The sequence below is a fragment of the Micropterus salmoides genome, unplaced genomic scaffold (assembly GCF_014851395.1).
Source record: "Micropterus salmoides isolate LMB-PRFRI ecotype aquatic unplaced genomic scaffold, ASM1485139v1 Ms_hic_scaffold_15, whole genome shotgun sequence".
In the NCBI taxonomy this organism is placed as follows: domain Eukaryota; kingdom Metazoa; phylum Chordata; class Actinopteri; order Centrarchiformes; family Centrarchidae; genus Micropterus; species Micropterus salmoides.
In genome coordinates this window covers 6,423,843-6,440,561 of record NW_024040596.1, presented here as the reverse complement: position 1 = coordinate 6,440,561, position 16,719 = coordinate 6,423,843, and the positions used below count along the sequence as shown (strand labels likewise).

General features: G+C 41.7%; 2 protein-coding genes across 5 annotated transcripts in view; both read right to left on the bottom strand.

The window, feature by feature from the left end:
- ptpn4a (protein tyrosine phosphatase non-receptor type 4a) overlaps window positions 1–10,088 on the bottom strand; it is a 78,679-nt gene extending 68,591 nt beyond the window's left edge. Inside the window, exons 1-2 of one of the 2 annotated variants that reach the window (XM_038720141.1) lie at window positions 9,577–10,088; window positions 2,856–2,953 (exon numbers count right to left, since the gene is read on the bottom strand). The gene's annotated coding sequence lies outside the window, so the exon portion shown is untranslated. The remainder of the gene's footprint in view (window positions 1–2,855; window positions 2,954–9,576) is intronic. The other variant, XM_038720140.1, reaches the window with a different exon arrangement.
- Window positions 10,089–12,451: 2,363 nt separating this feature from the next.
- Window positions 12,452–15,730, bottom strand: tmem177 (transmembrane protein 177). Of its 3 annotated transcripts, none has more exons than XM_038720138.1 (3): window positions 15,653–15,730; window positions 13,915–14,188; window positions 12,452–13,596 (listed from the first exon to the last, which is right to left on the bottom strand). In XM_038720138.1, the coding sequence occupies exons 2-3, from the start codon at window positions 14,113–14,115 to the stop codon at window positions 12,865–12,867; spliced, it is 933 nt and encodes a 310-aa protein (XP_038576066.1). In that variant the 5' UTR covers window positions 14,116–14,188; window positions 15,653–15,730; the 3' UTR covers window positions 12,452–12,864. The 3 variants fall into 3 exon arrangements, with proteins under 3 accessions (XP_038576066.1, XP_038576065.1, XP_038576067.1); XM_038720137.1 differs by lacking the exon at window positions 15,653–15,730 and adding an exon at window positions 15,021–15,634; XM_038720139.1 differs by lacking the exon at window positions 15,653–15,730 and adding an exon at window positions 15,541–15,631.
- Window positions 15,731–16,719: the final 989 nt, after the last annotated feature.

Here is a 16,719-nt window from a genome sequence, read left to right as displayed (position 1 = left end):
CAGTAGGCCAACCACGTTTTCAATCTAAAATCATGTTACATTTCAGCTGTCAACTTAGCCGTCTATAGCTAAAAGATCAATCTAGCTTACGCAGTTAATACCAAACTAAACATAAAGTTAAGACTACATGGGTCCCTGTTTAACACCAATTAGCCATCACCTTGTTAATCAGCTATAGTGCAACATCAGTCCTGTTGTTTTTTCCTGTTTAAGCCAAGCCCTTTTTCAAAAAAGGAATCTGTAACATTACTGGACTCATCTACTAATCTGTTAAAGTGATATTAGTTTCAATCAATCAACCCCAGCCCCCACACACATTTAAGATCTCTCTATTTCCCAGTAATCAATTACACAACTGAGAGGACTAAATAAATGAGCAAAGGGCATTTTTGCACCATCTCTAAGCATGGTTGAAAAAACCCACTAACAGTTCACAGAATGGAGCACTAGAGGTTTCGTACCTACTAGCTGGTTTGTAACTAAATCAGCACCACGAGTACTTGGGACCAGTGTTGGGCAGTAACGCGTTACTGTAATATTATTACTTTTCCCAGTAACTAGTAGTGTAACTTTTCTAAAACAGTAATGTTATTACTAGTTACTAAGGCAAGTAACGCTGCGTTGCTCGTTACTGAACGCACCATCCTTGACGTGAATCCGCAGCTCAGACTTTGTTGTTCATGTCCGCTGATAGCCAAACACTAAAGGAAGAAAGTAGAACGAGGGAGAGAGGCGTTCTTTCCACAGCTGTAAGTAGCTGTTGCCATGGAAAGTACGTTGTCATCTAGTGTAAACTCTGTGCGACCAGCAAAAAGCTTTCAATCGTGAACGTTTCTACATTTGATTTATTGACGCATCTTACTGAAGCAGCACAGCAACGTGAAACTTACAGAAAGAAACTCCAGCAGCTGCTGCCACTGATGCTTGGACTCGTCGGGAGAGAGTGGCGTCAACGTAAAAAAAAAGTTTTGTAACAACTGAAGACTGCTCTTATAAAAACAGGCTACACGTGCAGAAAAAACGCTGTTTAAAAGTCGAGATCTACTTGCTTTATTTTTTTTATTTCAGGCCTAGGCTATATGCTTTGTAAAAACCACACTCCTTGCTGCGGTTATGAATATGATATTAGCTAATAAAGTCGGGAGAGACTGCTTTGTTTGGGGGTGAAGGGGGGTGGTAGTGCAAGCAGTGTTTCCCATAATTAGCCTATAATTAGGATAATTATCAGCGCTGACCGCCAAATATTGATTTCAACTAATTTATTTAATTTGAGGAGCATCTATTCGTGCAGCACCTCCTGAACACCAATGCACAAACCTGTCCAAAGTCTCTGTGGTGTAACCGCTTTTATTATAGCAATGCATAAATGACACTTTAGTAATAGTTTATGTTTAACTAGGCTAAGTTTTAACTTACACACAGCTGGCGCAACCCGGCTGGTGATTTACTGTGAAACAGTTGGGGAAAGGATCGTCCCAGTCCTCAAGATGTGAGTTAAAGTGGAGAAAGGTTAGGCCCAGATGTCAACAAAAGTGTGTGTGTGTGTGTGTGTGTGTGTGTGTGTGTGTGTGTGTGTGTGTGTGTGTGTGTGTGTGTGTTGTTCAGTCATCCAAGCTCATGTGGGTGGACACACCCTCCAAAAAAGCATGCCCATCAGCCTTTGTAACCAGATCTCTTTCCCTCTCGCTGCAATGAATCACATGCACACTGACGACATTTCACAGCCTCCATGCGCTTTCTGCACCTGTATGTTGACTAAAACGGAGGAAATGATGGTTGATGATTACAATCACCTTTGTATTGAACAAGAAGGTCATGTAGACTAGGCTTCAAGACGAGTATGGCTGAAAAGAAAGGAAGGATGGATAGAAAACGAGCCCAGACAGCAAAGAAATTGGAAGCAGTATGAAATAAAAAATAAAAACAGAAGTACGCTACTACTGTCTAGTGTTTTTAGACTGCTCTTTATATTCTTGTTTGAGTTGGATATGAAATCCCTTTGCGTTTCCTCCACAGATCTCCAAGCAAAACAAGCAGCGGATTAAACAAGGTTTGGCAACGTAAACTGTTGATGTTCCAGAAATAACCCCGTCAAGTGTCACACTGCATGTCTGAAAAAGAGGGCAGGAAACTAAAGGTTGAGAAACACGGTAACCGATGTAAAGGTACTTGCTGCTCGTCTTTTAATAGACGATGGAACCAAAATGAAACTCTTTACCGTCACAAACGCTGCTCACTGGTAAAACTGAGTCAATTTTTGAATGGGACAGAAGTATTTGAGGTTGGAAACACATTCTATAACCACTGATGTCACCACTTTTTAGCTTTATGATCATCTAGTTAAACTCTGGGAAATCATTTGCAAACCAGTGTTTTTCTTTAACCCCCAACCGGTCACATTACATCTCAAACGGTGATCAAAAACAATAAGAACCTTGGTAATTCATGAGGGTTGGACACGGCAGAATAAGGAACGCAATCCATTTTTGGTTCTGACACACTGTTCTTAAGCAACTGTGTCCTTTGACCTCCTGAGGTATTAAAGGCTCTTTAAGCAGCTGTTTCAAAGGCAGACCTGAGGATCTGGATCTGAAGCTGACACACACACACAAAGCTCAAGTTGCACAAGCAGCAGGTTATAATGGGCACATGGCAAAAGGTCTACAACACTTTGCTGAGCAAATCGCAACACACTTCTTCGAAACAGTAATGTAATATATATATATAGGGCACATGTCGCTGTGTATGCATTTTTGGGGGTAGTGGGAAGGATGATAGCAAGGGAAAGGACAAGACAAAACACGCACTGGGGCATAACTCCTGAGAAGAGTCAGGAGCCAGCTGCACTCACATACCTGAGGGGTGTAAAGGTGGGGGTGGGGCTGCAGCGGAGACGAGTCCTTTCTTTCAGAAGAAAAATGTTGAGGTATAAACATGAAATCCAGCAGATATTCTACAACAACAGAATGACATGCAGTGGTGGTCAGGAAGGACTGAGCCCATCACATTGTCAGACAGTCAGTCTGCGTCTGAGAGACCTGCTCTGGTTATAGACACTTCTTCATATCTGGACTAAACTCTAACTACATTTCTGTAAACTGAAGCGCAGGTGGCTCAGTTGGTGGAGTGCACCGCTCCATGTGCAAAGCTTGGTCTGTTTAGCTGCGCCCACAAGTTCGATTCCAGCCAGGGGCCTTTTGCAGCACGTCGTCCCCTCTCATTTCCTACTGTCCTATCCCAATAAATGCCCCCCACCAAAATATAAAAAAAATTTAAATATCTTCATATAAATAAAAAAATAAACTCTGTGGCTCAATTCAACAGACGACTTCCCCGAAAGTCAAATATAATTAAATCACTCTCTGAGCAGCTTGTCAACATACCAGAGCCAGGGGGAGTGGTCACACACACACACACATACTCAACACTGACAGTGGTGCAGCAAGAAATAAAAATAAATCACCATATCAATATCAATTATCAGTTACACAAAACAATCACATTCAACATCAGCTGCATTTTCATTTGCTTTGCTGTGGTTTGCACAGACGTTTAGCATTTTAACACATCCGTCATGGCTGCTTTCCGCATACTGCATCACATCAGTGTGTTACTGACAAACAAACAAATGTATGCGACTGTAACAAACCCAATATGCCTACAGTTCAATGATGTGATTACCAACCAGCTCCCCAGGAGCTCATCAGTACTTTGGTTCTGACTGATCGGTAATCACCAATCATTTAAAACTGGTTCTTAGTACCAATCCCCTGAAGACTTCAGAGGTCTGGATGGATCAGCAGAGGTCAAAGTGAGACTGAAGAACAAGTTGAGGAAAATAGGGGACTGAAAGGAACTGAGCATCTGTTGAAAGGCTGAATGCATTCAAACTGGGAATAGACAGGTACGTTTGTTGTTTTTTTTATTACTAGTTGTAGGCAGTGATCATCGATCAACAAAAGAAAGAACTGTTAATGAGGCACATTTTAATCATCAATTATCATCTGTTGTCCCTGGCCAGATGTTAAAACTGCACCCTGGATCCATTAACAAGAACAAATAATAATATTAATTCTAATAACTACTGAAATTACTGATTTAGTTCATTATTGACGAAAAGCATCAGAGGAATTACATTTTGTTTGTTCTTGAAGCGCAAATACAGCTACACGTTCCAAAATGGTCCCACATTGCCATCTCTGCATTTATGCACCCCTTCCCCGGTGACCAACAATGATCATGTTAATCCTTTAATGTTGTGCTGTCTTAATCCAACCTCTGCAAGGCTAGCTAAGTTGATCTCACAGCCCCTAAACTATAATCGAGCTAGTTTTATCTCCTGGCTCTGTTGGCATAATCTACCCCGGCATTTTTCGGGAAACTGGGTTAGAGCACACAAGTGACTCATAATAGGGCAGATACTGATGATGATTTACAACACATATCTAGAGCCGCTATTAATTTTGCCATGGCTTACAGGCTTGTTGGACAGTGGAGTAAAAAGTAAATCTCTCTCAGAAAAATCAAACATTTAGCGGTACTACATGGTGGAGTATTGCTTCAAAGTCAATGATGAAATGTGTGTTTGACTTGTTAGGGCCATTACAGCAATATGGGATCATTCGATATGATTTCTGCTACACTTTATAATAAGGGTGTGAAAAATATTACAAAAATATTCTCTCTGGTGTTGCGGTCTAAATCCTGCATGCCTGAATGTAACTGGTGATTCAAAGCATTTATGCTGTGTGTATGTGTGTAAGTGTGTGTGTGTGTGTGCGTAAGTGTGTGTGTGCGTAAGAAGGGGGTCCGTCCCCAGCACCTCTCGCTGGCTGAATAACATGCTGTTTGAGCTAATCAAACCATTATGACTGCCCACTAACTGAGAACACCATTAGCATAATATGCAGTTTCATCTGATTAGTTATGCATGATCCAGATACGCCAACGCACGACAGAGAGAGAGGGAGAGAGCGTGCGAGACGGGGAGGGGATGGAAGAGGTGACCCTGATCTGACAGTAATACATCTAAAATAAAAGCTTTAAATGGAACAGAATGGGAACAAAAAAAACACTACAAACTCACTTTCCATGAAAAGGCATTACTGAGTAAAATGCTCCATGGTCACAAAACTCCTTAGAACAGCCTTACATAAGCATGGAGAATCACTCATCTATAGGACTACTGTCGAACTATGAATTAATAAGGCTTTTCCCTGCTAGAACTGAATCCTTCTACACCCAATTCACAGTGCCACTGTTATTTTTGTCCCAGTGTTCACAGGCAGAAAATAATTATTTTTAGTCTGAGCTTAAAACTTATATAAACAGGTAAGTCTTCTCCTCTGTTTTCTGAATTACATTGTGACGACAACGCTAAAAGCCTGACAGAGGCGTCCACATTATGCTATTATTCTTTACTACCAATGTGTCACTATTAATATGGCACTACTAGCTTTCCATTTTGGAAGTCTAGATCTGTCAAGGCACCTTCGTCCTGGCGTTCTGTAGCTGTGGTATCTTGCAAAGAATAAACACAGCTGTGTTTGGGGCTTGGGAGATGATTTTTTGGCTAAAGAGTTGTGCCATGTCCGCCCCAGCAACAGACCACTAGCTAGCTGCCTTTATGAGAGCGATCTGGCTGGATATTTATGTGAATTTATTTATGTGTTTGGCTGGTTCGCTTAAGGACTGCCAGTCAGACGGACTGAAAAGAACTGTAGCTCAGGACAATGACGTGATCTGAGAGCGCTACCAGCCCATGCAATGTTAGGCAAATCTGTATTTACGCCAGCATGTGCCAAATTAGGCATATTTGTGAATGTATGGCGATCGTGCCTCAACAACAAGTCTCCAGTAATTTGGCAGCAGTTAGGTTGGTGTGCAGCGATCAGTGGCTCTGCTTACTACGCTTCCCAACTGCAAACAGGACTGTGAACTTTTATAATAGAACGGGCAGGCAGCTGGTCCCCTTGGCTAAACATGAACAGGCTGATCTTTGAGAGGGCTGATACTAAACGTCACCAGAGGTCACAGGCAGCCTGCTCACATTCAAAGAGGAGGAAGTAATGAGGGATCTTAGAAGGTAAGTACCACATAATTTGAAACATGCACAAGCATGAGTTTTAATACTCAAGTCATTTATTTGTGTATAGAACAGCAACTTAGTGGCACTACATTGACAGAGGGAAAGAAATTACATTATGGTGACAGAAGTTCATTAAAACTAAGTCTTTTTTCAAAGCTCTTCTGGCAATGAATCCAAGCTTACCAATGTAAAATACGCAAACGCAAACATCTTAGAAGCCTGATAATGTATCTTGGCTGCAGCACACCAGCCAGCAATCTTCCTACCAACACTGTCAGTTAGCACCAATACTAAGCTGTCAGCACTACTGAGCACCATGCTGTGCGGTAGGGTGTGTCTCTCTAACACTGACAGAAAACAGACACAAGGTGTCAGAAAAAGATAGAGAGAAAAAGCACAAGTTCCTCACAGCAAAGAGGTGAGAGGCTAGCGAGAAAGTCACAGAGGCAGCAGCTGAAGCTCAGGGTGCATAAATATGACAAACTCCTGGACTGACACAATTATGAGACAAAACAGAAACAGGAGTAAATTCCAATACATCTTACAAACATAAGGAAATGGTATTTGGTCTAATGGCTGTTGCACTATCCTCCTTGCACGAAACAGAGGAGCTTCAGGCACATAGTGTCCTACACATTCTCTAACGGTCTGTGCTCCTAGCCCATCCCACAGTGTATACACATCGCAGCCTTTCAAACAGGCAAGAACAATGGTAGACCTTTGACTTCTTTGCAATGTGGGCTGGTTTATGATGTGTAACCAGGAAGCTGTCATCTTCATGCATCTTCTCTACGGGCACCAGCCAAACCTGTGGAGACACATCTGCAAAAACAGCATGATGCTAAATTGGTGGTGAGAGGTCTGAGCATTAAAGATATAGTGCTAGCTGTAAAAAAAATAATTATTCTGCACTCTTCCTCAATTAATAGCTTCTTCAGATCCAATCGAAACAATAGAATATCACAGAGTGATGGATAAAGAAGAAATTCTTTGCAAAGCTCTAAAGCTAAGCTCATGGTGGTCTTTATGTCAAGCTGCAGGCAATGTTGACAAACAGCTTCTCAAATACACATACATATCTTACAGGCCAGCAAGACTGAGAATGATTTCAACTTAAGTGAAGACAGCAGTTTTGGCTATTGTTAACCAAAACAATGAGGATGAGTTTGACTCATCCTCATTGTTTTGGAAATAAACATAAGGGTACATTACAATTTGCCTCTCCATCATAGCCACAGTTAAATTTAAGCAAGCTGCCTTGGGATATAATGATACTGCCTAGGTAACTTGCTCCCATGGGATCCCCCGCCCTGCCCTCTGTTAGCAGGTGCAGTTTATCTCCCTTACCCATGCCACACCTGTGCCCCCTCTGTCTTCCAATATCCATATCCTCTCCTCACTTCTTCCCTTCGCTTTTAACTATCTGTTTTCTCTCTCCGTCTCACACACACACTTCTGCTGTACACCCTTTGGATGGCAAATTCCGCTGCTCAAGTGAACCAGGGCCATTGCCACAGGCAATTAAATCTTCACCAGCTGAGTCCATCCACTCTTAAAACTCAGGATGTCTTCAGGTTTGGGCAGAGCAAAAGGAGCTGAAATTGAAAGTTCACTCCGGGGTTTCTCCTCTGCACACCATGTATGCATTTGTAGCATGCATAGAAATGATCAGACTGCATGTCACAAAACCTATGAAAACAAACTTTGCGCAGCCTTATTTAGTCATGTTTATGCGCCAACAGCGTTACAGCACAGCCTCCAATCCTAATGTATGTTTCAGCTATCAGAGATGAGATGTGCAGGATTGCAAAATAATCCTGACTACCACAGCTTTAACATATAATACGGCGGCAATCAACAGCGCATAATGGTGTCCCACATAAAAATGTGCAACACGGCAGGCCTAATTCCCAAGATAAGTCGTTCAGCTTTGGTAACCATCAGCCTCTGACAGGGGTTCCCAAACATATTCAGGTCAAGACCAACCATAAACATTAGGTCAGAGACACCCATTTTTTTGAGCCCCATCTGCTAAATTGTTTTGTTAATATGGATTCTTTCATAAACGGACACTATTGTAAAAAGCAATTGCTACAGTCAATTATTACAGATTTTTTTATATGTGGGCTCAGGAGTCTGGGGCTTCTGGTGTCCCCTTTTCTGGGGCTTCTGGTGTCCCCTTTTCACAGATCCCTGGAGATTCCCAATGACACTTTGGGGATTGCTGACTTTGGAGAACACTTGGAAAATGAACCCAGCTACTGGATTTAATTCACAATCTCTTCCTTTGCTGTTATCCCATTCAGAAGCAATCGTGGCTCTTAAGTCATTTTGCAGAGCCAGTCAGTGAGGGAGAGCCAGGGGCCAGACAAAACAGGACAGAGCAGCATCCATATGATCTCAGCAGCGGTAGCAGACCGGCAAACAGCAGGAAGCAAAGGAACCGACTGCGACCCAAAAGATGTGGCACGGCTGGTGGAGGATTACGTCATCGACAAAAATGAGGACGCCTCATCACAGCAATCCCTCACATCCATTACTTAACACCACATGGTTAAAATCTCCACCTTTTCGGTCATTTACTTTGCAAAGAAAATGAAATAATGATTGATTCACGGGCCACTGAGTAGGAGCAGGGTCGCAATAAGCAGCTTATCCAGACACAGGCCCTCTCGTGTGACATTTCTAGTATGTGACACGTACGTGAGAGCAGTTTGCAACAACTGGTGCTTCACCGATCACACAGCAATCAATGACAAAAACCCCCGACGTCAATTTGACCTGAAGGATCTGCATTCGCCGTGTGTGACGTTATGTACCGTTGATGACAGAAACGCATCAACTACCTCGACCATTCCCGGCGAAACACGACAACGCAAATCACTTAATAACCATTAATTAATAAGTATTATAACACACGATAAAGGAATGCAACATCCTAACACCGCACTGGTGCCACTGAACGCCAACTGGACTCTGGTCATTAAAGGGCTTATTGTGCGCTGCATGAATTAGCTATGAACGGCCGATTTAACTAAAATTACGAACGTCGACTTCAGGCGAACCTATTAAAGTTGTATTAATTCATCAATTCTTTAAATGCGTAACGTTACCAGTGCTGCGCACACGGGATTAGCTGCTGTATCGCAGCTTACTTTACTTCGCTGCGATACATTGAATGGGCTGAGAAACAGCTAACGTTAGCTAACAAGCTACACAACCACTGGCTATTATTAAATACAATAAAAATACTTTAATTAGGGCTTTCCATTTATTTGTGTAATATCCCACTCAAACATACAAAAGTGTAATAACAAAAAAGGCCCCGTTGGAGAAGCGTTACGGACATGTTATTTTGAAACATTAGCCCTTTTGAGCTGAGTGGGGAGCAACTTGGATAAAAGTGACAGCGCTAAGATAGCTAGCGTTAGCTAACGTCAGCTGGCTGGTAAAACTGGTGGCCTGTGAGTAATGAGTGTCTTTCTTACCGTCATAAACTGCTCCAGGGGCGTCCAGTTTTTAAGGAATATATTGTTTGCTGTATGAGGAAATGGTTTGTGTGGGGGGCTATACAGCCCGAACATCCAAGATCAGTTGACCCGCTGCCGATGAAACCCGAGCATCATCATTATCACCGTCTTCATCAGTACTTGGAGTCCGGCGCTGCTTCACACACATCCATCCAGCAGAGCGGGGCCTCCTCCGGGCTCGACCATGCAACTGGCTCGGCGACGACGGATAATCCACAAGACAGGAGCCCCCGCAGTAACCATTGGCTAGACAAGGCGACTAGCAGTCATTTCAGGTCGAGAGAATGAAAAATATATTCCCACGCAGGCGTAAAAACAAAGACAACGTGATCAGCAAAAGGTTACAAGTGAAAATGTTGGGACTTCAAATCAGAGAATATGCAAATGTTGCGTTTCTGACTTTCCCGACATGAGCGTGTCCGTTGTCGCGAGCGTTCCCTGCCGTCTCTGCAGCTGCTTTGCCTGCCTGCCTACAGCACAGCGGCGATCAGCATTGCGACGTAATGGCGCTAATCGAGCGCGTGGTGGGCGGGGCCACGGGGCGGGAGGCGCGCAGTTTGTTTTTCAGCGCACCCCGCTAGACCCGCTCCAAAATAAAATCTTAAATATCTCCACATTTAGCGGCATTGTGACTCTTAAAAAGAGCATACTGGCAGTGCATGTGTCAGTCAGTCACATGCTGCAGCTCAACATGTGGCCACTGATATCAAGAGTTATGTAACATGTTTACCTTAATATGTACTGAAAATGGATGTATGTGCTCAATAATGTAACAGCACATGTGCCATATGTATAATATATTGCAGAATGTACCAAGTATTATATGTACTGTGAAAAAAAAAAACACATTACCCTAGCTTAAGGCAGTTATTTGCTAATGCATCCCTACCATCTGAATAATGCATTAGGTTTTGTGTTAGGTTGACAATGCAGATTGCATGTATTCTGATATGTATTGCAAAATCCTTCAATATACATTAAATGTATTTGGATGCTCTATTTTTTTTTTTAAAGGCCAAGTGCATTACATAATGATATAATACACTCGTAAAAATAATATAATGTAAAATGGAATGAATATGCTTGAGACTGTAACTTAATGCAATCACAAACACGCACAAACACACACACTTGGATTATATTTGATATTCTATATTTGAATATATTATTACCTTGAATTTCATTTTGAAAAGAGCCCTGACCCTACAGGAGTCTGAATAAAAAATATAAAAAAGAATTTCACTGTATGACAATGAACCTCAAAATTAAGGTAATTATGAAAATGACTTTTCTCCCACTCAAAGTCCAAACCTGCCCATTCAGACTAAATTAATCTGTAGCCCTGTCTTTCATACACACTGTAAAATAAAGATAGTGACAGATTGTGAGAGTGTAAATGTGGGCTGTACTGACCTCAAGTGGAGAGAAAAAAAACATCCTACAATGCAACTGACAATGGACTGTTGTCCAGTCACTCTGTTTGGCATACAATGAAGTAAACCGATGAAGCGGAGTAGCGAGGACAAGACAACAAGCCCAGTGTTGTTGGTACGCATCCCAAAAGCCACTTTGTAGCCGGGGAACTGATGGAGTAGACTTTCAAATTCAGTCATCGCTTTTTTTGTTCTTCATCATCTACTTCTTTTGACAGGGACATTCCTAATCACTTGGATGTACTTACTGATCCCCCCCACCCCCCAACTGTGTTTTCCATATACCTAGTGCTACAGGGATTATTTGGTACAAACAAACTAAAATATTTAGTTCACATATTGGGGAAAGCACTTCTTGATGAAGCAAGTGTCAAAGCCCACAATCTGCTGCATAACCACAGATCTGGAACAAATTCTGCAACTTGCTCAAGGGCACTAATGTGGAGGGGACGCTTTCTGTCAGAGAACCCTGAACCCAAGATGTCCTGATTAAGAACAGTCCCTGCATGCTCTTTATATCACCAGATTTTACACCAGTACTGAACTTTGTTCATCTGCAGACATATGACCTAAAGGATCTTGGGTGCCACTGTATATGATGAGTTCTGAGGAGTCACAATAAACTGCAGATTAAGATTACTATCCCTAAACATTTAGTCAGGATCAGGCAAATGATGATGTTATTTAAAATTTGAATTCATTAATTTTTTTTATAGACATACAGGAAAAAATCTGCATTAACCAGTTCCATTTCATCAAGTATGTACGCACATATGGACAGTCCATTCAACTGCTTCATGGCCTTATGGCTCGCTAGTCCGATCCCAAATCTGCTTTCCTCCATAAGGGTTTTGCCTTTCACTGAGTGAAGATACTGTACATGAGGATACTTAAGATTCTCTAACACAACTCACAATGACTTGCCATTTCTCTGCAGGCAGCGACAAAGAAGCATTCAGCTGAGCAGCCGAACACTTCAAACTCAAGGCCAAACCTTCAAGTCTGTTTGGAAACTCTAACTAACCTGCTTCCCTCGCCATTTTTAAGAAATGACAAACTGATTCTATGGGGAGAAGATGGAAAGGGTTTCAACTTTTGAGATAATAAAACACTGCAATTAAAGAATTTAAAAGCAATGTGTCTTTTTGGAAGCAATGTTTGTAGGAAAACATGCTGCTGTTTAGTTATTTAAATGTTATTTTTCAGTGCTGTGATAAAAAACTTCCAACAACATTTAATTTGCCCTGGCAGAAATCTTGCAGATCTCAAAAACAGGGTGAATAAAAGCTCTGCAGACCTTTTAACCTGAGTGTTTTGCAACACTGATCATTGCTAACTGTAATATCTAGAGACAAGAACAATGACACCTTATTCTGCACGACAAAGACTGTTCAACCATGTCTTTTCAACAACATATATTTCATCACATGCTCCGACAGGCTTCAAAAAGTGTTTATTTGTACATTGGGTCCAGAATAAACCCTCCAAATATTGTCTTTGTTGGACAAATAAGTCACACTGGCCACCAAACATTTCACACCCCAGGACTGACTTATTTGAATAATATAATAGTAATTTGAATGGTTCCACACTTCAAGATTCATAAAATGTTTATTCAACCCATGTGGGATGACATTTTTATATGAAAAATATATTAACAATTCTTTTGGCCAGGGTTTTTTGTGGCAAAAAGCTCAGGAGCCCCTCTATTCAGAGATAATTGAACTTACATTGTATCATTATGGGCTCAGGTGAGGCCCATTGACCTCCATTTTTATTCCCAAAACAACAGTCCACCTCCTATGATTCCTTTTCAAACTTTCTCCTCTTTGAGCAGAGCGAGGATCCCTTCCCTCCTGGATGTGTACGGTGTGTGTTTCAGCTGAAGGAGGTGAGCAGGAAACAAGTTCCCACTGGGAGCGTACATGTCCTCTCCCTGCCGCCCCATGAGGGAGCGCAGCGTCTTGTTTCTGGACAAAATCTTATCGTAAAACTCGACCCCTCCTTGGGCATAATCACGGGACACTCCCGCTGCACGCCGGTCTGAGCTAAAGTCAATCCACTGGCTGACAGCATCCGAGGTGAGGAAGTAGGACACGGCACCAAGCCCCAGCGCCACAACATTCACACCTCCGCGAAACAGCGCAGGCCCGACGTGGAGCCCAAACATCTGCTTTAGCACCACGCTGTACACCCAAACCCCACCCAGACAGAGTGGGGCAACGGCGGCACTCACAACAGGCCCTCCGGACTGCAAGCGGGCCACTTCTCGAGCTATGGCAAACTTCTGGGCCTCAAGGGAAAACACCAGCGCCTCCTTTAGAGCAGAGCCAGCATCGCTGCTCCAGTCCACCGCTTTGCCGTTGATGAAAACGGTGCGGTTTGTGATTCCGCTCGGGTCGTCGACCGTGCTGTTAAAGTTTGCTGGGAGGCCAATTTGGGCCCCTGCAGGAAGCCAAGGGACACCAGCACCAACCGGATGAAACCCAAAGGAGGCGAAGGCAGAAAAATTCTTGGGTGAGCTGATACCATAATCCTTCAGCACCTAAAAATGACAACATTCAAATTAGGATTTTTTTTTCCACTGCACATTTTGACAATCTAGTTTAATGGCGTTACTGTGAATCTACGCTTTGTGAGTGCTGTAATTTATTAAATCAAAATTTATTAAATATCTTTTTTTAAATGCCAATAACCCTGACATAACTGTTGTTGCTCAAATGTAGCGCTTTTCAAAAGTTCAACAGGCGTCATGACATTTGAGTCTTCTATCTCATCTGCAAGTGCCTGCACAAATCTAATTTAGTTTACAAAAAAAGAAAACTCAAATAACACTTCGGCACACACACACCACAGACAATACCTGCTGGAAAAGATCCTCGAGCTTTTCAGACAGAGTGACTGGCTCTCCTTTGTGCCAGGCCTGATAGAGCTGACGGTAGGACTTGTCAGGGAAAACGTGGTAGAACATGTTGGCTGCAAAGACCCCGCCACAGCTCGCAATCAGCAGCGGAGTCCGGTACTTCTGAAGGAGCACTGAGTACTTGAGGAAGCGGGACGCCATGTCACGTTTTTATTTTATTTTTTGATGTTGTGTCAGTTGCTTTTTAGCTGCTGCAGACTTCAGTACGTGGAATCTGTGGAGGAGGCAGACAATACGTTCATGAGAGTACCAACGGGCCTGCACGTCAGAGATATACAGACAGTAATTCTATAGTCGGGAACACTTTGTTGATTTCTCCCTTTTCACCGAGAATAGGTAGAATTTAAGTGTCTTTCTCAAGGACACTTCAGGCAGGGATTCAAACCGTTGATGTCCTGGTGAGGGGACATTCTCTTTAACATCACCTATTCACTTCAGTCCCTGCTCATCATGTCTTCACGGTTAAAGAAGACCAGATAATAACTGACACATTTAACGTCAAAGCATTATGTTACTGTGTGTTCTCGCCATAAATCAGCAAAAATTGAGAGTTATATTCAGGCGATGCTTGGATGTATATATAAACACAACTGAGCATAATATCAGGCTGACTCATATCATCTTGCCTTTTATCAGCAGTGACAAAGTGGGATGTTGGTTTACACAACATTAATAGGCTCAGGACCAGAGTGATTAAAACTGCTCAGAAGATCACAGCTAGTATCTCCCGAGCATCAGTGATATCGGTGAGGTGCCTCCGTAGAGCCCAAAGGATACTAAAGGACCGTACCCACCCTGCCACAGCCTGTTCACCCTGCTGCCTTCTGGGAAGAGATACAGAAGTTTCAGCTGCCGCACCACCAAGCTATCAGACTTTTAAGCTCAAATTCATCTTCAGCACTGCTCCATTAATTATTGTTTATTTCTCTGTTAACATTTTTATAATTGCTTGTGTATTAATGTATATCTGCTATGTCGCAGAAGGGAGTTACAAAACTCAATTTCACTATATAACCTGTTATATTGTGACAAATAAATGTACCTACCTACTATTAATATAATCCTTAAGAGTTGCCCTTTTAATTGTCGATTAATCTGTCAATCATTTTCTCGATTATTTAGTCTATAAAGTGTTCAGTTTCCCAAAGCACAAGAAGAAGTCAAGTTAAATGCCTTGTTTTGGCCACAACCCAAAGATATTCAATTTACTGTCACAGACGAGTAATGAAACCAGAAAATATTTACATTTATAAAGATTAAACTCAAACCGATTAAACAGGTGGGGATTAATTTGACAGTTGACAACAATCCAGTATAATCTTCCTCTTGTTGTTTGGGTTTTAAGTCCAAGCTGAATAGAGGACCATGCACATGTCATTCACATGTCAGTCACAATATTAGCATCATAAGTCGAAGATACTGCAATGTTTGGATTTCCCTGCACTGCCCCAGTACAAGTTAGCCAGGCAGTACATGCAAGTCACATCCTCTAGGCATTTCCAGCCGCTAAAACACACAAAAAAAACGATACTAAAATGTCGCAAAAGTGAAGTTAACCAACTCTACCGCTGCAAACTGACGCACTTTAGCATGAGCTCACTGACCGCAAACACAGCGAGGCTAACAACGACCCGCACTTACTGTCTTCATAAACAAACAAACATGTTTTTACACTCACGCGTTCTGCACATCTGCACAAGGACAGACGAAACACCACTTACAGGCAATCCTGTACCGTAAAGCGATTTTGCTGGCGTCAGGGTTTTGCACGACAGTTGTACGACAGTTTCGAAGTGCCCTGTCTGACAGAGGTGGTAATACTCTGACTGACACACTGTGTTTGGGTGGGATCTCACCTCCCTTATGTATTTAAGCCCTTTGTACAAAAAAACAACACACACACACACACACACTGTATTGTAAACTGTATGCAGACTGAATTTAGGAGCCCTCAATGTCTAAATGTCTAAATCTTCAGATGTTATTTTTATGTTTGAGCATCATATGCTTGTAAAGTTACTGTATACTTGATTGATTTGTACAGTAAAACAGCAGTACTTGGTTAGGATATGATCTTTGAGTTGACTGGAAGTAATTAACTTAATCACTTATGTTCAAGAAATTAGGAGACATTGATTTTTTTGTTTAAATGTGACTTTGAAATACCTAAACTACCTGTCAAACAAGTCTTGTCCCACTGGAAAATGATTAAAAAACTTAATTTTAGTCCACATAACTGTTCTGCTATGGAACAATAGAGTCATAAAAATCTATATTTATGGACAGCTGGATGGAGAAACAAATATGGTCAATTGTACATCTGCTGGATGAAAATGGTAATGTACTTAAATTGTATGAGGTTAAGGATAAAAATGATTTGGATTTCTCCTTGGAAAACTATTCTAAGCTGACACAAAACATACGCATGGCTCTTATTCAGTTAAATAATCTAGAAAACACACCGACACCCAAATTACAAAATATAAAGATAGGCCAAGTTTCTTTTTAAACCAAAAATGTAACAATGCATTCCTGAGGTAATATTTGTTGATTACAATGTACCCTGGCTTTACAATGATGAAGTATTAGCTATTAGAACAAAATATCTAAAATTTCCACTTCTTCCTAAACACAAAGAAATGCAATTTAAAATTCTAAATTGCATTTATCCTTCAAATGATTTAATTAAAACCAGATTTAAATTTCATGTAGATAACGGTCATCTATGCGACACAAATGTAGAAA